The following is a 26,054-nucleotide window of genomic DNA, read 5'->3' as shown; positions in this document are numbered from 1 at the left end:
ATGTAGTGTAACCGTTAGCTACGTGACTGACAGACAATTTGAGCATTGGCCAAATCGGATCTAAATTTGAAAACACTAGAGTCATAATATGTCTCCCATATCATTTCCTTGTACTTTCACATACACAATAGTGAATGGGTTTGCACATCAAGAATAGATATTTGAGTTTCAGGACTAAAGATGGGTGTTTACCTGACTGCCGTCGCCCCTGACGACCTTCTCTGGGAAACTCGTCTGATTGGCAGGACATGGCCTTTTTCATTCTCTCTGGACTGTACCGGAACTTTGATGGGTCTTTTAGGCACAGAGACAAACGACATGGGTTAACAGACTTACAAATCACACCTGATGAACTTATAGTATAATGAATGACATGATCCAAGAAAAATAAATACAAAAATCTGGAGATTTTTTTTTTTTTCAACTGACGCATGATGCTCAATCCACTCACTTTCCAATATTATTACAGTGTGGCTTTTGTATATAATTAATACATATATTCATGTTCATTTATTCTGGTCAAGTACTAATGAAGAGGCCTTTAAGAGGAAGCAGTCTGAAATAATAAATACACAGCGACTGCCATTTCATCATTTCCATAACATTTATTAATAAATAACTTATCTATACTGAACAAAAACATAAAACGCAACATCTGAAGTGTTGGTCCCATGTTTCATGAGCTGAAATAATAGATCCCAGAAATGTTCCATATGTACAAAAAGCTTATTTCTCTAAAATTGTTTACATCCCTGTTAGAGAGCATTTCTCCTTTGCCAAGATAATCCATCCACCTGACAGGTGTGGCATATCAAGAATCTGATTATTACACAGGTGCACCTTGTGCTGGGGACAATAAAAGACAGCTCTAAAATATGTAGTTTTGTCACACAACACAATGCCACAGACTGTAGCAATGCAATGTCCACCAGAGCTGTTGCCAGATAATTTTATGTTAATGTATTTACCATAAACTGCCTCCAACATTGTTTTAGAGAATTTGCCAGTCTATGAGCTCCATATCCGGCTTCTTCACCAGCGGGATCGTCTGAGACCAGCCACCCAGACAACTGATGAAACTGAGGAGTATTTCTGTTTGTAATAAAGCCCTTTTGTGGAGAAAAACTCATTCTGATTGGCTGGGCCTGGCCAACCCTCTTGGGAGCCAGAACCACCCATGGCTGCGCCGGTGCACAGTCATGTGAAATCCATAGATTAGGGCCTAATGAATTGATTTCAATTGACCGATTTCCTTATATGAATTGTAACTCAGTAAAATCTTTGAAATTGTTGCATGCTGTGTTAATATTTTTGGTCAATATATTAAAAGCATCCCTCTCCGCCACGCCTAAATAAATCAACTTCATTCCGAAGTTGCTTGGATATAAAAATATGCTGGATAGATGGGGTGGCTGGGCAGTAAAGTGCATTAATAATCACTACGAATACTCACAAATCGAGTCCATTTCTAAGATGGCCTCCTTTGCCTAATAAAAAGAAACACAAAAACAACCGTCAGCTATCCTCCCTTAGATTACCCCCTTCCCTCTTTAATCACAGCAATAGCACCTCGTGTGTACCTTCTGAGGGATGATGGCTTGATGGTTTTCTAGAATGATCCTTTTGATGTGATGGGCCCATAGTTTTCTCTCTTCCACAGTCTTGGCCTGAGGGTAAGAGAGTTGGAGAGGAGAGGAGGGGTGAGAGAGGGGGCAGGTAAGGTCCTATGCATTCCCACAGAGAATTCACTGCAGTAAGAAAAAACAAACACAGTCGTAATGATTATTTGTTTTGGCAAAAAACAAGCCAGTACACCAGTACACCGAAATTCTACAGGTGCAGGTGCAGGTTGTTATGAACAGCAGGGCTGTATTTCAATCTAGTCTACATTATCACACAACAGGAAGATTGCCTGCAAGGAGGCGAGTTGACCTACTTTAAATATTCATACAGTTGTATTATCAGAATCAGCCATGAACACACACACACACACACACACATTTATATTACTATCCTTGTGGGGACCAAACAAATGATTCCCATAACCCTGACCCTTAAGTCTAAAATTGCCTTTTGTCCTTGTGGGGACAAGCGAAATGTCCGCACTTGTTAGTTTTTTCCCTTACTTTACTATCTTTGTGAGGACGTCTGGTCCCTTCAAGGATATAAAAACCAACCCTGCCCCCCCAACACAATACTGTAATCTGATTCACATGCTACACAGGGTTAACTATGGCATTCATGATTCTAAAAGTCCACTACTAATGTGTCTTAACGTTCTCCTACCATGTCTGAATTCCCATTAATTAGCCACTGTGGTACTGTGCGGTTGGTTGAGAGGTCTCCCTCACTCACCTGCACTGTGTGGGGCTGCTTGGGGTGCTTGTAGTGAGTAACGCTGAAGCTTAGAGAGTCCTTGGCACTCTCGATTAGCATGAGGGTGGAACACTGTAGCCAAACACGAGAGAAATGAAAAACGAGTGAAATATAGTTAAGAGAAAAGATTGGTCCACACTCAAATAGGGAAAATTAGATGTAATACTGAAGTATATTAATTAATTCGGTGTGTAGGGGACACTGATGAACACTTTGGTGTATCAAACCCAGTGTCACCAGAAAGATAGGAAAGACAAACGTGACATATCAGGAAGGTGGAAGAAAGTTAGAACGAGAGGAAAAAAATATTGATAAACCACAGAAAAGAATCGGGTCCGTCATTATCACTGACGCAGAAAAGGAGTAGATCAGTTCCAGCCCTACTATCTAATCTGTCATTCATCATCGGGAAAGGAGTAGATCAGTTCCAGCCCTACTATCTAATCTGTCATTCATCATCAGGAAAGAAAGGAAATGACGACAGGAAGCTAGTTTAGACCAATGGGACAAACCACAGATAAGCCAAAACACACTCAGCTCTGTTTTTCAATTGAATTAAAATTCAATACGTCTTCATTAATCCCCTTAGGGACCATTGATAAGACATTATCAGAGCACAAGTGCAAATTTACATAAATCTCCAAATAATGAATATACAATAAATGCAACACAGAATACAATACATTACTTTTTGCCATTCAAACTGTAAGTGATTGGAATATAATGGAGACCTTTTTACAAAACCAAATAGGATTTGAAAACAGAGAAAAAAAAACGCAGGACAACAGGGTTGACAAATCCTGACCCCCTAACCCTTGACCCCAGCAAGCAGCACTCACCGTGATGAGGGTCTTGAAGACGTAGTGCTCTCCTCGGCGCCTGGTGATGAGGAGCATGCGGTCGAAGAGGAAGAGTGTGCGCTCGTTCTTGGCCCGGTGGACCTTGAAGGTACCCTCCAGGACCAGTTCCCCGTACGTGGTCAGGTCCGGTCCTTTCCAGTTGATCAGCAATGACTGGACCTCCTGGACAAGTCAACACAGATGAGGTGATGAAAGAGCACCTATTTATTAAACACCCAACAGCAAAAGACATCATAGGGTGAAAAAGCTATCATTGTGGCACAAGCCATGTTAAGCAATTCATTTCCCCAAAATGCTCAAGGATGTTTTTTGAAGGTGTGCAATTATAGGGGTATTGAGTTTAGCCAAGTTGATGGGGGGTATTTTGGGGTTGTTGGGGGTATTCTGGGGGTGTTTTTGTATTGTTGGGGGTATTTCGGGGATGTTTTTGTATTGTTGGGGGTATTTTGGGGATGTTTTTGTATTGTTGGGGGTATTTTGGGGATCGTTGGGGAGTATATTAGAGGGTATTTTGAGCAGTGAAGGCTCGTCAGAGGAGGAAGGGAATGACCATCACAGGAAAGCCAAAAATATCATCAAGGACAACAACCACGAGCCACTGCTTGTTCACCCCGCTATCATCCAGAAGGAGAGGTCAGTACATGTGCATCAAAGCTGGGACCAAGAGACTGAAAAACAGGCCATCAGACTTAAATAACCATCACTAGCCGGCTTCCACCTGGTTACGCACCGCACCCTGCACCTCAGAGCTTCTAAGGAGAAAAAAAACTGTTTCCATCTCAACGCCATCAGACTCTTAAACAGCCATCACTAACATAGAAAGGCTGCTGCCAACATACAGACTCAAATCTCTGGCTATTTAATACATTTATTTAATAAAGATATCACTAGTCACTTTAAATAACACCACTTTAATAATGTTTACACATCCTACATTACCCAACTCATATGTATATAATGTATTCTACACCATCTACTGCATCTTGCCTATGCAGTTCGGCCATCGCTCATCCATATATTGTTATGTCCATATTCATCCCTTTACATTTGTGTGTATAAGGTAGTTGTTGTGAATTTGTTAGATTACTTGTTAGATATTACTGTATTGTCGGAAATAGAAGCACATGAATTTCGCTACACTCGCATTAACATCTGCTAACCATGTGTATGTGACCAATACCATTTGATTTGATAGAGGCTGCCGCCCTATATAAATAGACTTGGAATCTTTGGACACTTTCATAATGTTTACATAATGCTTTACTCATCTCATACGTATATAGTGTATTCCATTCTACTGTATAGGTGCGGCAGGTAGCCTAATGGTTAGAGTGTTGGGTCAGTAACCGAAAGGTTGATGGATCAAATCCCCGAGCTGACAAGGTAAAAATCTGTCGTTCTGCCCCTGAACAAGGCAGTTAACCCACTGCTCCCAGGTAGGCCGTCATCGTAAATAAGAATTTGTTCTGACTTGCCTAGTTAAATAAAGGTAGAAAATAAATAATTTGTCAATGCCACTCCGACATTGCTCAATCTAATATTTATTTGACTTTTAGATGTGTGTGAATTGTTGTGAATTACTACAGCACTGTTGGAGCTAGGAACTCAAGCATTTCACTGTACCCGCAATAACATCTGCTAAATATGTGTATGTGACCAATAACAATTGATTTTAAGCCACTCCTGCGTTGTCTTGGCTGTGTGCTTAGGGTCATTGTCCTGTTGGAAGGTGAACTTTTATCCCTGTCTGAGGTCCTGTGTGATCTGGAGCAGGTTTTCATCAAGGATCTCTTTGTACTTTGCTCTGTTCATCTTTTGCTTGATCCTGACTAGTCTCCCAGTCCCTGTCGCTGAAAAACATCCCCACAGCATGATGCTGCCACCACCGTGCTTCACCGTAGGGATGGTAAGGTTTCCTCAAAACGTGATGCTTGGCATTCAGGCCAAAGAGTTCAATCTTGGTTTCATCAGACTAGAGAATCTTGTTTCTCATGGTCTGAGAGTCCTTTATCTGCCATTGGCAATCTCCAAGCGGGCTATCATGTGCCTTTTACTAACGTCTGGCCACTCTACCATAAAGGCCTGATTGGTGGAGTGCTGCAGAGATGGGAGAACCTTCCAAAAGGACAACCATCTCCACAGAGGAACTCTAGAGCTCTATCAGAGTGACCATCAGGTTCTTGGTCACCTCCCAGACCAAGGCCCTTCTCCCCTGATTGATCAGTTTGGCGGGGGGCAGCTCTAGGAAGAGTCTTGGTGGTCTTGGGGACCTTCAATGCTGCAGAATTGTTTTGGTACCCTTCCCCAGATCTGTGCCTCGACACAATCCTGTCTCGGAACTCTACGGACAATTCCTTCGACCTCATGGCTTGGTTTTTGCTCTGACATGCACTGTCAACTGTGGGACCTTATATAGACAGGTGTGTGCCTTTCCAAATCATGTCCAATCAATTGAATTTACCACAGGTGGACTCCAATCAAACATCTCAAGGATGATCGATGGAAACAGGATGCACTGAGCTAAAAGTCGAGTCTCATAGCAAAGGGTCTGAATACTTATGTAAATAAGGTATCTGTTTTTTATTTTTAATACATTTGCAAAAATGTCTAAAAACCTGTTTTTGTTTGTCATTATGGGGTATTGTATGTAGATTGTCGAAGACCTTTATTTATGGCATCCATTTTAGAATAAGGCTGTGACCTAACAAAATGTGAAAAAAGTCAAGGTTTCTGAATACTTTCCGAAGGCACAATAGTTTGGGGGTAATAGATCCTCCAAACAGAGTTAAATACATAATCAAGCCTAACTGCACATGATAAACAAATATATTCCAACAAGCTCTGACCAGTTAATAGCTGGCCCCATGAGAAATTAGCCTAAGAATACATTGTAGTCGCTGTTTATTTTTACACGGCCTTTGATGACAAGCTCCCATATATTGCCCTGCGAGGGCTACTCTGTGAGGGTCTCCCGGGGTTGGCTGTGCCATGCTGTCTCTGGTCAGAAATGTTGTACACTCAATCTAGTTTAACAAGAGAGGAGAACCATGGAGGGTTCGTAATTGATGTTCAGAACATTGGGATGTGTTCCAAATGGCACCCTATTCCCTTTCTAGTGCACTTCTTTTGACCAGGACCCATAGGGGCCTCTGGTGAAAAAGTAATGCACTATGTAGGATATGATGTGCCATTTGGGACGGAGCCTCTTCACATGCACGGAGCTGACCTGCCTAAATGAAATGTAATAACAGCACAACATGAGTCAGGATAGCGGCAGGGTGGCCTAGTGGTTAGAGCGTTGGACTAGTAACCAAAAGGTTGCTAGATCGAAATCCCCGAGCTGACAAGGTAAAAATCTGTCGTTCTGCCCCTTAACAAGGCAGTTAACCCACTGTTCCTAGGCCGTCATTGAATATAAGAATTTGTTCTTAACTGACTTGCCTAAGGATCAGACAGGCGGCCAGTGGGTTTAAATGTTTATTATTGTGTGAGGGGCTTAGTCACATTGATTACACAGGGTGTGAAAGGGTACAGTTATGGACTGATGGTGTTCCGTTCTGTGGCAATCGTTTGGTAATTGTCTCAGAATACGTTGTGTGTGTGTGTGTGTGTGTGTGTGTGTGTGTGTGTGTGTGTGCACGCGCGTTTGCGTGAAGGAGGTGTCTGCTAACCTGCAGTCGAACGGCGTGCTCGTGTTTCCTCTTCATGTCGTTGATGTACCAGGCCACGCCTGTCATGGTGTAGATGGCTTCCTCCACTACCTCATAGCCCTCCTCTTCTGGGTCAAAGTGCTTGGCTATCTCCTGCAGAAGGAACACAATAGTTATTTAAACTAGTGCACTTCTCACAGACATGGCTCTTTAGGGAGAGTTGTTCTGTTTGTTCTAGTAAGAAGTTGAACCTACGGTGTCAATATATCGGAAAAATGTCAAGCTGCTTTGGGGAACACGAGTTGGTTCCATCAAAAATGCATCCTTTCTTCCTCCCATCCTCAAGAGTAATTACTGATCTGACATGGATTGATAGGGGAAATCTATGAAGTGGAAACCCATCCTTACACCTATCAATTTGTGTCAGATCAGTGATAACTTCAAGCGAGGGTAGGAAGGAAAGATGCATTTATGCATTTTGAAAGTATTTGAACCAGGATGCTATGGCAGGGCATTCCTTGGGTGGTTAGTTGGAGCAACTGTGGTACTTGATGATCCTCTCAACAGGCTGTATTCCAATAGTATTAGTGCTGATCTTGGACCTGTCCAAATAATTGTATTAATTGTGATCTAAAAAGGCAAAACAGATCCTAGATCAGCACTCTTCTCTGAGACGCTTTGTGGATATTGGCTCTGATCTAGGATCAGGTCGCCCCCCTGTCCATATACATCTTATTCATTATGATCTAAAAAGGCAAAACTGATCCCATCTCTGTACCTGAAGCAATAGGTGGTACTTGAGGATCCTCTGTACAGGCTTGAGCAGGTAGGAGCCCAGGGGAAGGGAGCGTTTCAGAGAGGCCTGCCGCTCCCGGAACAACTTGGCCAAGGATTTGTTCCTCATGCAGTCTGTCAGAGCAGCCACAGAACTAGGTGGAAAAGGTGGAGATAGGACCGGGTCAGTACTACAGAAACAGAACTAGGTGGAGAGAGGACCGGGTCAGTACTACAGAAACAGAACTAGATGGAGAGAGGACCGGGTCAGTACTACAGAAACAGAACTAGGTGGAGAGAGGACCGGGTCAGTACTACAGAAACAGAACTAGATGGAGAGAGGACCGGGTCAGTACTACAGAAACAGAACTAGGTGGAGAGAGGACCGGGTCAGTACTACAGAAACAGAACTAGGTGGAGAGAGGACCGGGTCAGTACTACAGAAACAAAACTAGGTGGAGAGAGGACCGGGTCAGTACTACAGAAACAGAACTAGGTGGAGAGAGGACCGGGTCAGTACTACAGAAACAGAACTAGGTGGAGAGAGGACCGGGTCAGTACTACAGAAACAGAACTAGATGGAGAGAGGACCGGGTCAGTACTACAGAAACAGAACTAGGTGGAGAGAGGACCGGGTCAGTACTACAGAAACAGAACTAGATGGAGAGAGGACCGGGTCAGTACTACAGAAACAGAACTAGGTGGAGAGAGGACCGGGTCAGTACTACAGAAACAGAACTAGATGGAGAGAGGACCGGGTCAGTACTACAGAAACAGAACTAGGTGGAGAGAGGACCGGGTCAGTACTACAGAAACAGAACTAGATGGAGAGAGGACCGGGTCAGTACTACAGAAACAGAACTAGATGGAGAGAGGACCGGGTCAGTACTACAGAAACAGAACTAGGTGGAGAGAGGACCGGGTCAGTACTACAGAAACAGAACTAGGTGGAGAGAGGACCGGGTCAGTACTACAGAAACAGAACTAGGTGGAGAGAGGACCGGGTCAGTACTACAGAAACAGAACTAGGTGGAGAGAGGACCGGGTCAGTACTACAGAAACAGAACTAGATGGAGAGAGGACCGGGTCAGTACTACAGAAACAGAACTAGGTGGAGAGAGGACCGGGTCAGTACTACAGAAACAGAACTAGGTGGAGAGAGGACCGGGTCAGTACTACAGAAACAGAACTAGGTGGAGAGAGGACCGGGTCAGTACTACAGAAACAGAACTAGATGGAGAGAGGACCGGGTCAGTACTACAGAAACAGAACTAGGTGGAGAGAGGACCGGGTCAGTACTACAGAAACAGAACTAGGTGGAGAGAGGACCGGGTCAGTACTACAGAAACAGAACTAGGTGGAGAGAGGACCGGGTCAGTACTACAGAAACAGAACTAGGTGGAGAGAGGACCGGGTCAGTACTACAGAAACAGAACTAGGTGGAGAGAGGACCGGGTCAGTACTACAGAAACAGAACTAGGTGGAGAGAGGACCGGGTCAGTACTACAGAAACAGAACTAGGTGGAGAGAGGACCGGGTCAGTACTACAGAAACAGAACTAGGTGGAGAGAGGACCGGGTCAGTACTACAGAAACAGAACTAGGTGGAGAGAGGACCGGGTCAGTACTACAGAAACAAAACTAGGTGGAGAGAGGACCGGGTCAGTACTACAGAAACAGAACTAGGTGGAGAGAGGACCGGGTCAGTACTACAGAAACAGAACTAGGTGGAGAGAGGACCGGGTCAGTACTACAGAAACAGAACTAGGTGGAGAGAGGACCGGGTCAGTACTACAGAAACAGAACTAGGTGGAGAGAGGACCGGGTCAGTACTACAGAAACAGAACTAGGTGGAGAGAGGACCGGGTCAGTACTACAGAAACAGAACTAGGTGGAGAGAGGACCGGGTCAGTACTACAGAAACAGAACTAGGTGGAGAGAGGACCGGGTCAGTACTACAGAAACAGAACTAGGTGGAGAGAGGACCGGGTCAGTACTACAGAAACAGAACTAGGTGGAGAGAGGACCGGGTCAGTACTACAGAAACAGAACTAGATGGAGAGAGGACCGGGTCAGTACTACAGAAACAGAACTAGGTGGAGAGAGGACCGGGTCAGTACTACAGAAACAGAACTAGGTGGAGAGAGGACCGGGTCAGTACTACAGAAACAGAACTAGGTGGAGAGAGGACCGGGTCAGTACTACAGAAACAGAACTAGGTGGAGAGAGGACCGGGTCAGTACTACAGAAACAGAACTAGGTGGAGAGAGGACCGGGTCAGTACTACAGAAACAGAACTAGATGGAGAGAGGACCGGGTCAGTACTACAGAAACAGAACTAAGTGGAGAGAGGACCGGGTCAGTACTACAGAAACAGAACTAGGTGGAGAGAGGACCGGGTCAGTACTACAGAAACAGAACTAGATGGAGAGAGGACCGGGTCAGTACTACAGAAACAGAACTAGATGGAGAGAGGACCGGGTCAGTACTACAGAAACAGAACTAGATGGAGAGAGGACCGGGTCAGTACTACAGAAACAGAACTAGATGGAGAGAGGACCGGGTCAGTACTACAGAAACAGAACTAGGTGGAGAGAGGACCGGGTCAGTACTACAGAAACAGAACTAGGTGGAGAGAGGACCGGGTCAGTACTACAGAAACAGAACTAGGTGGAGAGAGGACCGGGTCAGTACTACAGAAACAGAACTAGGTGGAGAGAGGACCGGGTCAGTACTACAGAAACAGAACTAGGTGGAGAGAGGACCGGGTCAGTACTACAGAAACAGAACTAGGTGGAGAGAGGACCGGGTCAGTACTACAGAAACAGAACTAGGTGGAGAGAGGACCGGGTCAGTACTACAGAAACAGAACTAGATGGAGATAGGACCGGGTCAGTACTACAGAAACAGAACTAGATGGAGAGAGGACCGGGTCAGTACTACAGAAACAGAACTAGATGGAGAGAGGACCGGGTCAGTACTACAGAAACAGAACTAGGTGGAGAGAGGACCGGGTCAGTACTACAGAAACAGAACTAGATGGAGAGAGGACCGGGTCAGTACTACAGAAACAGAACTAGATGGAGAGAGGACCGGGTCAGTACTACAGAATGAGAGTCTAGAGGAAAGTATTGGACAATGATTGAATAATTACAACACTTAGTTTTGTGAATGGATGAAGCTGGTGCACACTTATCTCTAGTACAATTCAATGTTTGTGTCATATGTTCCACCAATTGCCCATTTCAATATGAACCTTTCCTTTGTATTTGTTTCTCACCCATTTCATTTGAGAAAATTGACTACAATTTGTACATATCTCTGGAGTGGGTTGAAAACACAACTTGTAGGTGTGTAGGATGCACAGGAGGTTGGTAGCACCTTAATTGGGAGGACGGGCTGGTGGGAATGACTGGAGCGGAATGGTATCAGACATGGTTTCCAGGTGTTTGATGCCATTCCATTTGCTCTGTTACGGCAGTTATGAGCCGGTCAACCCAATTTTTCCGTCGAACTCCTTTTGTTTGTGTAACAGCACAGCAAACAGAGTATACTTTCCACCACTTGGTGTCAGTAGCAGACATCCCCTCCCATATCTCATCCACAGTTTTCTTCACATGCTCAGTCTGTTTCTGTGAACAGTTGAGCCAGCAAGAGCTGCACATGCCAGGTACACTGGCCAGCTAAGAGAGTTCACTTACTTTGGGTAGTTGGTACAGTACTGTGTGTAGATCTCAAAATACTCTCTCTGAAAGAAAAATATATATACGTTACATAGTCTCAATATTGCTCGAAAGGGAGTGTTAATCCACCAATAATGATGACGAGTTATTGGTTTCGAGCACTGGACGAAACTCTTCAGCAGGGCAGTGAATCATACATAGCATAATAGGATTGGAATTGCACTAACCTTCATGACGAAGCACCTAGCGATGGCAACAGGGTCGTTGTCACACATATCTAAGGACTGCAAAAGTTCACTGCAACACAGAGGTCAGAGATCAAAGGTGAGGCCTGGTTAGATTGAGATCAAATGGCAAATTATACAGGTATGACTTTTGCAAATATATTGCAGATATCGTAGTGCTGTACATTTCAATCACACTCGTAACATACAAACCAAAGCAGCATTTACTTCAGGCTTTTGTGGACAATTCCCTAAAATGCTACATTTCATAAACGATACTAGAAAAAGAGATGTGGTTAAATATTGTTCTGTGTCCATCTTGTCTTCAGGCCCAAAGTTGTTTGCTTTGGAGCGTCGGGAGCCATGATCACAGAGGAAACGGGCAGAAAGACAATCTTCCAGCGTTGGTAGTCCGAATCACACTGGATGCAAACCCAGACCGCACGCCATGCCTTACCACACGAGAGACACAGCAAACCCAGACCGCATGCCACATCACGCCATGCCCTACCACACGAGAGACACAGCAAACCCAGACCGCATGCCACATCACGCCATGCCCTACCACACGAGAGACACAGCAAACCCAGACCGCATGCCACATCACGCCATGCCCTACCACACGAGAGACACAGCAAACCCAGACCGCATGCCACATCACACCATGCCTTACCACACGAGAGACACAGCAAACCCAGACCGCACGCCACATCACGCCATGCCTTACCACATCACACCATGCCCTACCACACGAGAGACACACAAACCCAGACCGCACGCCACATCACGCCATGCCTGCTACCACACGAGAGACACGCAAACCCAGACTGCACGCCACATCACGCCATGCCCTACCACACGAGAGACACACAAACCCAGACCGCACGCCAAAGTACGCCACGCCTTACCACACGAGAGACACAGCAAACCCAGACCGCACGCCACGCCTTACCCCACGAGAGACACAGCAAACCCAGACCGCACGCCACGCCTTACCCCACGAGAGACACAGCAAACCCAGACCGCACGCCATGCCTTACCCCACGAGAGACACAGCAAACCCAGACCGCACACCACGCCTTACCCCACGAGAGACACAGCAAACCCAGACCGCACGCCATGCCCTACCACACGAGAGACACAAACCCAGACCGCACGCCACAGCATGCCATGCCCTCAGTACTAGCTTGCACTTTGTCAGCCACTTCAAATGGGCAAACCAAAACTTACCATCCACAACCACTGGAGTAGCAAAAACAGTCCCCCGGTAAGACTAAACAATCAAGGGACGACAACAGACAGACGTGTCAGTTTGGTAAACAGCTTCCGAGGCCTCGGTCTTCAACATCTTTGGTCTCACGGAGTTTAGCCATATAGCAGCCAGGAATGCATGAGTTATTTAGGACAGGGTTTTAATTACAGGGCAGACTGGTAGAGGCAGTATAAGGAAATGGAAAGACTGATATAAGGACAAGAGTTGGGGAGAAAATGGAAGTTAGACAAGGTGAAGAGAGAGGGAGAGAGAGAGAGAAGCGTGGCTGAAGAGAGACGGAGAGAGAGAGAAGCGTGGCTGAAGAGAGACTGAGAGAGAGAGAAGCGTGGCTGAAGAGAGAGGGAGAGAGAGAGAAGCGTGGCTGAAGAGAGACGGAGAGAGAGAGAAGCGTGGCTGAAGAGAGAGGGAGAGAGAGAGAAGCGTGGCTGAAGAGAGACGGAGAGAGAGAGAAGCGTGGCTGAAGAGAGAGGGAGAGAGAGAGAAGCGTGGCTGAAGAGAGAGGGAGAGAGAGAGAAGCGTGGCTGAAGAGAGACGGCGAGAGAGAGAAGCGTGGCTGAAGAGAGAGGGAGAGAGAGAGAAGCGTGGCTGAAGAGAGACGGAAAGAGAGAGAAGCGTGGCTGAAGAGAGACGGAGAGAGAGAGAAGCGTGGCTGAAGAGAGAAGTGTGGCTGAAGAGAGACGAAGAGAGAAGCGTGGCTGAAGAGAGAGGGAGAGAGAAGCGTGGCTGAAGAGAGAGGGAGAGAGAAGCGTGGCTGAAGAGAGAGGGAGAGAGAAGCGTGGCTGAAGAGAGACGATGAGAGAAGCGTGGCTGAAGAGAGACGATGAGAGAAGCGTGGCTGAAGAGAGACGAAGAGAGAAGTGTGGATGAAGAGAGAAGTGTGGATGAAAAGAGAGAAGGGGGAACAGACAGGGGGCAAAAAAGGTAGTCAAAGAAAAAGAGTGGAAAGAGGGAGAGAGAAGAAGAGAACAAGTAGCAGAAGCCTTGGAATGATTTAACCGTCTGGAAGAGGAATAAAGAACATGGCTACCTGGGAAGCATGATCTCCCTTTAACATGGGAAGCATGATCTCCCTTTAACATGGGAAGCATGATCTCCCTTTAACATGGGAAGCATGATCTCCCTTTAACATGGGAAGCATGATCTCCCTTTAACATGGGAAGCATGATCTCCCTTTAACATGGGAAGCATGATCTCCCTTTAACATGGGAAGCATGAACCTTAAATGTTACAGGGACAATTTGGGCAAAAGATGAAGATAAATTCCTCATGAACACCAGTTGCACTCTGAAGTACAGCTATTGGGCATCGATGGTGAAGAAGCAGACAGGCAAAGAGCTTCAGGGCAATCCCAGGTTAGGTTGACAACACCTCAGAACAGAACAGTTTGATCATATCTCTTTCCTCCCTGAGGGGGAAAAACACACCATCAGCACATAATGGAACAAACCAACTGTTGTGGGGTTAAATAGGATTCACACAGTAACCACGCCAACAGGACTAATGGCTTTTCTATCTCTAACCAAGAATTTGAAAAACACAGGAATCGAATGAGTTAGAAAAACACAGGAATCAAATGAGTTAGAAAAACACAGGAATCAAATGAGTTAGAAAAACACAGGAATCAAATGAGTTAGAAAAACACAGGAATCAAATGAGTTAGAAAAACACAGGAATCAAATGAGTTAGAAAAACACAGGAATCAAATGAGTTAGAAAAACACAGGAATCAAATGAGTTAGAAAAACACAGGAATCAAATGAGTTAGAAAAACACAGGAATCAAATGAGTTAGAAAAACACAGGAATCAAATGAGTTAGAAAAACACAGGAATCAAATGAGTTAGAAAAACAGGAATCAAATGAGTTAGAAAAACAGGAATCAAATGAGTTACTTTGTTCCAGACGGGATGGCCTTTGGTTGTAGGGTGAGATCCTCAAAATAACATGTCACTTCCTGCCAAGTCATCAACCATCCCTTGATTGTCAGTTTGGGAGAAGATATGTAGGTCTACTTATATAAACATCACTGTAGGGCCGGGACGATATATAACACACATAACTGTAGGGCCGGGACGATATATAACATATATAACTGTAGGGCCGGGACGATATATAACATATATAACTGTAGGGCCGGGACGATATATAACATATATAACTGTAGGGCCGGGACGATATATAACACACATAACTGTAGGGCCGGGACGATATATAACACATATAACTGTAGGGCCGGGACGATATATAACATATATAACTGTAGGGCCGGGACGATATATAACACATATAACTGTAGGGCCGGGACGATATATAACATATATAACTGTAGGGCCGGGACGATATATAACACATATAACTGTAGGGCCGGGACGATATATAACACACATAACTGTAGGGCCGGGACGATATATAACATATATAACTGTAGGGCCGGGACGATATATAACATATATAACTGTAGGGCCGGGACGATATATAACATACATAACTGTAGGGCCGGGACGATATATAACATATATAACTGTAGGGCCGGGACGATATATAACATATATAACTGTAGGGCCGGGACGATATATAACACATATAACTGTAGGGCCGGGACGATATATAACACACATAACTGTAGGGCCGGGACGATATATAACACACATAACTGTAGGGCCGGGACGATATATAACACACATAACTGTAGGGCCGGGACGATATATAACATATATAACTGTAGGGCCGGGACGATATATAACACATATAACTGTAGGGCCGGGACGATATATAACACACATAACTGTAGGGCCGGGACGATATATAACACACATAACTGTAGGGCCGGGACGATATATAACACATATAACTGTAGGGCCGGGACGATATATAACACACATAACTGTAGGGCCGGGACGATATATAACATATATAACTGTAGGGCCGGGACGATATATAACACATATAACTGTAGGGCCGGGACGATATATAACATACATAACTGTAGGGCCGGGACGATATATAACATATATAACTGTAGGGCCGGGACGATATATAACATACATAACTGTAGGGCCGGGACGATATATAACACATATAACTGTAGGGCCGGGACGATATATAACATACATAACTGTAGGGCCGGGACGATATATAACATATATAACTGTAGGGCCGGGACGATATATAACATATATAACTGTAGGGCCGGGACGATATATAACATACATAACTGTAGGGCCGGGACGATATATAACATATATAACTGTAGGGCCGGGACGATATATAACATATATAACTGTAGGGCCGGGACGATATATAACATATATAACTGTAGGGCCGGGACGATATATAACATATATAACTGTAGGGCCGGGACGATATATAACACATATAACTGTAGGGCCGGGACGATATATAACATATATAACTGTAGGGCCGGGACGATATATAACATATATAACTGTAGGGCCGGGACGATATATAACATATATAACTGTAGGGCCGGGACGATATATAACACATATAACTGTAGGGCCGGGACGATATATAACACACATAACTGTAGGGCCGGGACGATATATAACACACATAACTGTAGGGCCGGGACGATATATAACACACATAACTGTAGGGCCGGGACGATATATAACATATATAACTGTAGGGCCGGGACGATATATAACACATATAACTGTAGGGCCGGGACGATATATAACACACATAACTGTAGGGCCGGGACGATATATAACATATATAACTGTAGGGCCGGGACGATATATAACATATATAACTGTAGGGCCGGGACGATATATAACATATATAACTGTAGGGCCGGGACGATATATAACATATATAACTGTAGGGCCGGGACGATATATAACTGTAGGGCCGGGACGATATATAACATATATAACTGTAGGGCCGGGACGATATATAACACACATAACTGTAGGGCCGGGACGATATATAACATATATAACTGTAGGGCCGGGACGATATATAACATATATAACTGTAGGGCCGGGACGATATATAACATATATAACTGTAGGGCCGGGACGATATATAACATATATAACTGTAGGGCCGGGACGATATATAACATATATAACTGTAGGGCCGGGACGATATATAACACATATAACTGTAGGGCCGGGACGATATATAACATATATAACTGTAGGGCCGGGACGATATATAACATATATAACTGTAGGGCCGGGACGATATATAACATATATAACTGTAGGGCCGGGACGATATATAACTGTAGGGCCGGGACGATATATAACATATATAACTGTAGGGCCGGGACGATATATAACACACATAACTGTAGGGCCGGGACGATATATAACATATATAACTGTAGGGCCGGGACGATATATAACATATATAACTGTAGGGCCGGGACGATATATAACACATATAACTGTAGGGCCGGGACGATATATAACATATATAACTGTAGGGCCGGGACGATATATAACAATATAACTGTAGGGCCGGGACGATATATAACTCTGTAGGGCCGGGACGATATATAACATATATAACTGTAGGGCCGGGACGATATATAACATATATAACTGTAGGGCCGGGACGATATATAACATATATAACTGTAGGGCCGGGACGATATATAACATATATAACTGTAGGGCCGGGACGATATATAACATATATAACTGTAGGGCCGGGACGATATATAACATATATAACTGTAGGGCCGGGACGATATATAACATATATAACTGTAGGGCCGGGACGATATATAACATATATAACTGTAGGGCCGGGACGATATATAACATATATAACTGTAGGGCCGGGACGATATATAACACATATAACTGTAGGGCCGGGACGATATATAACACACATAACTGTAGGGCCGGGACGATATATAACATATATAACTGTAGGGCCGGGACGATATATAACATATATAACTGTAGGGCCGGGACGATATATAACATATATAACTGTAGGGCCGGGACGATATATAACATATATAACTGTAGGGCCGGGACGATATATAACATATATAACTGTAGGGCCGGGACGATATATAACATATATAACTGTAGGGCCGGGACGATATATAACATATATAACTGTAGGGCCGGGACGATATATAACATATATAACTGTAGGGCCGGGACGATATATAACATACATAACTGTAGGGCCGGGACGATATATAACATATATAACTGTAGGGCCGGGACGATATATAACATATATAACTGTAGGGCCGGGACGATATATAACATATATAACTGTAGGGCCGGGACGATATATAACACATATAACTGTAGGGCCGGGACGATATATAACACACATAACTGTAGGGCCGGGACGATATATAACACACATAACTGTAGGGCCGGGACGATATATAACACATATAACTGTAGGGCCGGGACGATATATAACACACATAACTGTAGGGCCGGGACGATATATAACATATATAACTGTAGGGCCGGGACGATATATAACACATATAACTGTAGGGCCGGGACGATATATAACACATATAACTGTAGGGCCGGGACGATATATAACACATATAACTGTAGGGCCGGGACGATATATAACACATATAACTGTAGGGCCGGGACGATATATAACATATATAACTGTAGGGCCGGGACGATATATAACATATATAACTGTAGGGCCGGGACGATATATAACATATATAACTGTAGGGCCGGGACGATATATAACATATATAACTGTAGGGCCGGGACGATATATAACATATATAACTGTAGGGCCGGGACGATATATAACACATATAACTGTAGGGCCGGGACGATATATAACATATATAACTGTAGGGCCGGGACGATATATAACATATATAACTGTAGGGCCGGGACGATATATAACATATATAACTGTAGGGCCGGGACGATATATAACATATATAACTGTAGGGCCGGGACGATATATAACATATATAACTGTAGGGCCGGGACGATATATAACACACATAACTGTAGGGCCGGGACGATATATAACACACATAACTGTAGGGCCGGGACGATATATAACACATATAACTGTAGGGCCGGGACGATATATAACATACATAACTGTAGGGCCGGGACGATATATAACATATATAACTGTAGGGCCGGGACGATATATAACACATATAACTGTAGGGCCGGGACGATATATAACACATATAACTGTAGGGCCGGGACGATATATAACATATATAACTGTAGGGCCGGGACGATATATAACATATATAACTGTAGGGCCGGGACGATATATAACACATATAACTGTAGGGCCGGGACGATACCAGTATCGCGATACTCATCAGCATTGTGGCAAGGAAGCAAAACATGAAGTGGATTTAACTTCTTTAGGAAAGCAGCCCTAATGTTAGAAACAAACATCATTATGTTGTCATCCAGAGTCACATGTATTTATTTTCCAAGTTATAGCATAACACAATATTTTACATATAGCAGGTTTTTAAAGGACCAAATAGTTTTGTCTGCTTCGTTTACATTTTTGCCATGGAAAAATGATTGCGATACTGGTATCGTCACAGCCCTACATAACTATAGCAGGCACAACTTTACACATTCAAACAGTATATTGCACAGCCACAGGCGTCTACAATCAAGCACCACTGCTGAGTTTACTGCCTTTTTGTAGATAGTATATCATAGAAAACAATAACCAGTTGATATTACAGTTTCAATAAATGAATCTTAAATGGCACTTGCTTTTTTATTGACTGAATATATATGGGGCACTTTAGCAATGAGGATTTGTTATCTGTAATGGTTGTGATAAATTAGGCATTGTTGCGATCTGTTGGCATATAGATAAATGTGCATATATTTTTTCCATTGCGGGTCTTATGTTCTAAACAAAAAGTACAAACAAATGAATAATGTGAGTTCTCGAAGAGTCAAAACATGACAAATAGCCATCCCTAATACAGCACACCCCATGTACTAGATTCCTGTGAAAGGAAGATACATAGGGTGATGGTATCACACAAATACCACGGATAAAGGGGGGGGGTAATATATAGGTACATCCTGAAAACCAGTACTGGGCAAAAAATATATCACTGAGATGAAGGATTGAGAGGCCTGTACACAGAAGCCTTTTCCTGATCGACCCTCCTGACCGCTGCGTTCTTGTTTAGTTTCACTTCACATATCCGTGTAGAGAAACAGAATGTAAGCTCGCCAGATCAGGATGGTGGTACGAGGCTAGTGAGCAGCAATATTCCGTGTGCGAGCCTCTCAATCCCTTGTCAAACAGATTCCAGACACTTTATTTCAGGTGCTTTCTTATGAGCCAGCCACTCTACAAAATAATTATTAGGTAGGAAGTGCAACTGTGCAATGATATTCATAGAGTTTATCATCTATACCAGTCTGCCTAGAACTGAACAAATATTCATCCATCTTGATTTGCTGGCTCGGTGCAATACTTATATACAGTACACCACCAAAGTTGTTAGAGGATGTACTCGACTGTGTATAAAGGCCTCTGAACAGTGACCCTGACTAAAATGCCACTGAATGATCCTACTTCTTCTCAATAGGCAGGGCTAGAAAATGCTTATTTTGGTGCTACACCTCATTCAAATACTCCAGTGTGGTTTTGTATTTTATTCCAGTGACCCTGGGGCTAGCAATGATGACTTTCGTTAGATGACATTCGAAAAAGAAACATGTAGTTTGGCCAATGAATATAAAGCCATTTGCATTGTGCTTCCTTAATGACAGACGTCTTCAGTGCTACTGCAGTAGTAGGGAAAAGGGCAGGCTATCGGTGTACCAGCTCTGACTTCAGGGAGTATTGCATGCCATCGTAAATCAATGTTAAAAAGGACAGGACCCACCACTAACACACATTGTTGTGGATGCTGGAGCATAGATGGGACTCTCCAATCTCAGGCACTGTAGGATAGCAGTGGGTAGTGAGGTGGGTGGCCTGGACACAACCCACCACTAACAAACAGTAGGAGTGTGGTGACATTACTGGTCATGAGGCCAGCTATCTTTAGCACACAGCTTTTGGTGTTCAGATGCTTCAGTGAATAAGAGGACGAGAGAGTAGCTATTTGTATGTGTGTGTGCCCACAGACATTGTTTTGGGAGGCAGTGTGGCTAAATTATTTATTTTTCCTAAACACAGGACTTGGCGCCTGTTCACTTGCAACCCAGATCTCTCTCTGTGATAGGCCTCTGTGGGCCTCTGGCTCTAGATCTGACACACTAATACAATTGGGCCTTTCAGAGCACAAAGGACCACTGTCAACACAGGCGGGCCTTCTGTAAACTGCTCCCCAGCACCATGAACCAACCGTGGTGTACAAACCATTGATGACAAATGATGAGAGTGGTAGCCTGTCACAAAAGTGTAACCGAGTAAATATGCTGTTTCATTGTATACTGGAGCGAGACGTGCAAAGAACGTGTGTCTGTGTGTGTGTGTGTGTGTGTGTGTGTGTGTGTGTGCGTGCGCATGCAGGCATGCGTGTTAATGTGTGCCCTAAACGCCAACATCAAATCCATAATCGTTAACGTGGTCTTCCAAGCTCAGCAAACAACATTTCCACGAGAGCAATTTCACCCATCAAATCAGGCACATCATTTCTGAAACTCTCCTCTTGTAAATATTTAATGAACGTGACTTTGACTCTGAGAATCCTAACTTGTGTTGTGTTAAGGACACAATAGTTTCATCAATAGTTCAATAGAATTGCCTACACAATGTAAATCGTGTTAATCCGTGTGTAACTCACTCATTCCTTCATTCAGTCGTTCACTCCTTCGTACAGTAAATCACTACATCCTCACAAGGATAAGAGAAATGAGTTAGTCAGCGGCTCACCTGTTGAACTCATAGATGTCCTCAATGTTTCCAAACAGGGCACACACCTGTTCTGGTCTAATGGGTAGGTCTGCCTGGTCGATGATGTGGGCCAGGTAGTCCTGCAAGGCAGACAGTTACACCTCAGTCACAATTCACCTGACTACATCATGACGCAAAAGTCCCCCCCCCCCAAAAAAAGTGGATTCATTTACTTTTATTCCTACATTTTAGTATGGACTTCCCACTTTTCATCACTGAACATTTTAGGTCCACACACTATCTACTAAATAAAGTCTAACTAGCTCCTTGTTCGTGAAACATGTTCACACCTAGTCTTGAAAACCCACGAGTGCTACTTTTTTCCCGTATTTTCAAAGAGCTATGGACACCTATCAAATCATAACGCTTTGTTTTAATGTCCTATTACCACTGGGATTTATTTGGTATAAATGACTTGGTAAGAACGGGTACTTTCTGGACATTTTGGGGAAAATCGGAGCCACATATAGATAGTACCTCAAGCATATGGGGGCGGCAGTGTAGCCTAGTGGTTAGAGCAGGTAGCCTAGTGGTTAGAGTGTTGGACTAGTAAACGAAAGGTTGCAAGTTCGAATCCCCGAGCTGACAAGGTACAAATCTGTCGCTCTGCCCCTGAACAAGGCAGTTATTGAAAAGGCTGTCATTGAAAATAAGAATTTGTTCTTGACTGACTTGCCTAGTTAAATAAAAAAAATGATTTGGTTTTGTACTTTTGTCACACTTTTCTTCATGTATCTCTGTGGTGTTTGCATTCTGTTTCTATGAGAAACAAAGGATGGGGGTGTATCAGGGACATCTCACGGTCTCTGATAAGTATGTGCAGTATGATATACCTGTAACACAATAACTTAGGGAAGACAGAAATACAGGAAAAGTCTTGTTGCAAAAATAGAGACATTTCTGTATGAGTATGGCTAACTGTGGAATGTGCGTCACTGTAAGCATGACATCACAGACATAGGCATGACGTCACAATGCAGGAAAGGGTATAAAAGCCCAAATCCACCAGTACTGATTCTTGAGTGACAGAGGGCCGTTGGTACATAGAATTAGGAATTAGAATACTTAAGAGTAATACAATATGATCTCTATGCGTTGGTAAGTACCTTCACCTGACTTCAGTAATACCTTAACGCTATGTCCCAAATGGCACCCTCTCTCCTAAATAGCGCACTACATTTTATCCGGGACGGCCCACAGGGCTCTGGTCAAAGGTAGTGTACTATATAGTCTGGTAGTGCACAACCATAGTCTGTTTTATTTGAGGATTTTTATTAGCTCTTTATACGCAGTTATCTGAACATTTGCAATAATTTTCACCAGTGACTAAAATAAGAAAAAGGTAGCTAGTGATTTAAAAACTACAAATTAAAAAAAAACATTCTATACTGGTCATTGGGAAATGCCATGATAAAGTATACTAGCATTCATGCAACCCATGAAAGCACATTTAAAATATAACCAAAACTAAAAAAGTGGTGCGCTTGCCTCAGCTGTATATGTGTATACAGTGTACAGCAGGCAAATATTTGTCTCTGATTAGGCCTAACTGTTAAGGTGGCAGTGCATACAAATCCTATTCAATTGTTTTCTATGTAATTCAATGGGGCAGTATACAGGACTCGATTGTGATGCTCAGCTGGTCAGTGTAGGCATGACATTAGAATGACATCACAATGCGTTGTCATGAGGTCAAACATACAAAATCCCAAATCCATTACTGATTCAGGTCACAGAGAGCTAGTTGGAGTGACTGGATGGTGGTGAGTAGAAATGTCTTCACTGTCTTATTAAAACTCGACTACTGGATAAATAGGAAACAGATAGATTTGTGGTTACATTACGTGTTTTAATAATTCAACTACTTGTAAAGAAAGATAGTTGGTTTAGAGAACAATGGCTAGTGTAAAGAAACGGTCTCTCCAAGCAAATGATTCATATGAGGAAAGAACCAATCAGAATGTGGGTGTGGTCACAGAGGTCAAAGTTTAGGTTAGAGGCGGGGCTCGTTATTCGTACATGTATACTGTAGAACTGCTCATAGGCTCTTGGTGATGATTGTGTTCTTTGCATTCTCTCTCTATGGAATAAGATACATGGGATGTGTGTCTTGTGTGAATTATGTATTTAGCATATATGTTCTGGAAGTGTTGTATTTACAGTACCAGTCAAATGTCTGGACACCTACTCATTCAAGGTTTTTTCTCTATTTTTACTATTTTCTTGGTAGCTGCTTTTCCTTCACTCATTCCAAACCATCTACATTGGGTTGAGGTCGGGTGATTGTAGAGGCCAGGTCATCTGATGCAGCACCATCACTCTCCTTCTTGGTCAAATATTCCTTACACAGCCTGGAGGTGTGTTGGGTCATTGTCCTGTTGAAAAAAAAAATGATAGTCCCACTAAGTGCAAACCAGATGGGATGACATTTCGCTGCAGAAAGCTGTGGTAGCCATGCTGGTTAAGTGTGCCTTGAATTCTAAATAAATCACAGACAGTCACCAGCAAAGCACCCCCACACCTCCTCCTCCATGCTTCAGGGTGGGAACCACACATGCGGAGATAATCTGTTCACCTACTCTGCGTCTCACAAAGACACGGCGGTTGGAAGCAAAAATCTCAAATTTGGACTCATCAGACCAAAGGACAGATTTCCACTGGTCTAATGTCCATTGCTCGTGTTTCTTGGCCCAAGCAAGTCTCTTCTTATTATTGGTGTCCTTTAGTAGTGGTTTCTTTGCAGCAATTCGACAATGAAGGCCTGATTTACGCCGTCTCCTCTGAACAATTGGTGTTGAGATGTGTGTTACTTGAACTCTGTGAAGAACTTATTTGGGGTGTAATCTGAGGTGCAGTTAACTCTAATGAACTTATCCGCTGCAGCAGAGGTAACTCTGGGTCTTCCTTTCCTGTGGCAGTCCTCATGAGTGCCAGTTTCATCATAGTGCTTGATGGTTTTTGCGACTGCACTTTCAAAGTTCTTGAAATGTTCCAGATTGACTGACCATGTCTTTTGGGCCAGCAGCATACCACCCTGCATCCCACTGTTGGCTTACTTCTGAAGCTAAACAGGGTTGGTCCTGGTTGGTCCCTGGATGGGAGATAAGATGCTGCTGGAAGTGGTGTTGAAGGGCCAGTAGCAGGCACCCTTTCCTAAAAGTAAAAAAAAAAATATCCCAATGCCCCAGGGCAGTGATTGGGGACATTGCCCTGTGTAGGGTGTTGTCTTTCAGATGGGATGTTAAACGGGAGTCACTAACAATCCCATGGCACTTATCATAAGGGTAGGGGTGTTAACCCCGGTGTCCTGGCTAAATTCCCGATCTGGCCCTCATACCATCACGGTCACCTAATCATACCTAGCTTACAATTGGCTGATTCATCCCACCTTCTCTCCCCTGTAAGTATTCCCCAGGTTGTTGCTGTAAATGAGAATATGTTCTCAGTCAACTTACCTGGTAAAATAAGGGTTAAATAAATAAAATGTAAGTAATGAAGGACTGTTTCTCTTTGCTTATTTGAGCTGTTCTTGCCATAATATGGACTTGGTATTTTACCAAATAGGGCTATCTTCTGTATACCCACCCCTACCTTGTCACAACACAACTGATTGGCTCAAACGCATTAAGAAGGAAATACATTCCACAAATGACTTTTAACCTCTTGGGGCTAGGTGGGACGCTAGCGTGCCACCCGTGGTGCACTCCATCAACAGCAGGTGCATTTCAAGAGCGGCAAATTTGAATCCAAATAAATGTCAAAATTCAAATTTTTCAAAAATACAACTATGTTACACCATTTGAAAGATAAACATCTCCTTAATCTAACCACGTTTTACGATTTCAAAAAGGTTTTACGGCGAAAGCATAAATTTAGAGTATGTTAGGACAGTACATTTACAAGAGTTGTGTGTAATGTTTTGTCAAGTCAAAGACAGGGTCACCAAAACCATAAAACCAGCTAAAATGATACACTAACCTTTTACAATCTCCATCAGATGACACTCCTAGGACATTATGTTAGACAATGCATGCATTTTTAGTTCTATCAAGTTCATATTTATATACAAAAACAGCGTTTTACTATGGCATTGATGTTGAGGAAATCGTTTCCCTCCAATAACCGGCAGTCAAGTCAGCGTCACAAATTAAATAATTAAAATTAGAAAACATTGGTAAAATATTATATTGTCATTTAAAGAATTATAGATTTACATCTTTTGAACGCAATCAACTTGCCAGATTTAAAAATAACCTTACTGGGAAATCACACTTTGCAATAATCTGAGCACTGTGCCCAGAAAAATACGCGCTTTGCGATAC

At 43.5% G+C, this 26,054-nt stretch overlaps 1 protein-coding gene across 5 annotated transcripts in view; it reads right to left on the bottom strand.

The window, feature by feature from the left end:
- Positions 1–26,054, bottom strand: part of plekhg3 (pleckstrin homology and RhoGEF domain containing G3) — a 130,447-nt gene that overhangs the window by 17,530 nt on the left and 86,863 nt on the right. For all 5 annotated transcript variants that reach the window (XM_014143855.2, XM_045695586.1, XM_014143852.2 and 2 more), the window contains 10 exons: positions 21,712–21,812; positions 11,570–11,639; positions 11,361–11,407; positions 7,665–7,815; positions 6,908–7,039; positions 3,216–3,398; positions 2,356–2,448; positions 1,581–1,667; positions 1,454–1,487; positions 193–294 (listed from right to left, as the gene is read on the bottom strand). In XM_014143855.2, the coding sequence (XP_013999330.2) occupies positions 193–294; positions 1,454–1,487; positions 1,581–1,667; positions 2,356–2,448; positions 3,216–3,398; positions 6,908–7,039; positions 7,665–7,815; positions 11,361–11,407; positions 11,570–11,639; positions 21,712–21,812 (1,000 nt within the window). The remainder of the gene's footprint in view (positions 1–192; positions 295–1,453; positions 1,488–1,580; positions 1,668–2,355; positions 2,449–3,215; positions 3,399–6,907; positions 7,040–7,664; positions 7,816–11,360; positions 11,408–11,569; positions 11,640–21,711; positions 21,813–26,054) is intronic.

The sequence above is a fragment of the Salmo salar genome, chromosome ssa15 (assembly GCF_905237065.1).
Source record: "Salmo salar chromosome ssa15, Ssal_v3.1, whole genome shotgun sequence".
In the NCBI taxonomy this organism is placed as follows: Eukaryota; Metazoa; Chordata; class Actinopteri; order Salmoniformes; family Salmonidae; genus Salmo; species Salmo salar.
Note: the sequence above shows the minus strand (reverse complement) of the source record. Positions and strands in the feature narration are given on the sequence as shown.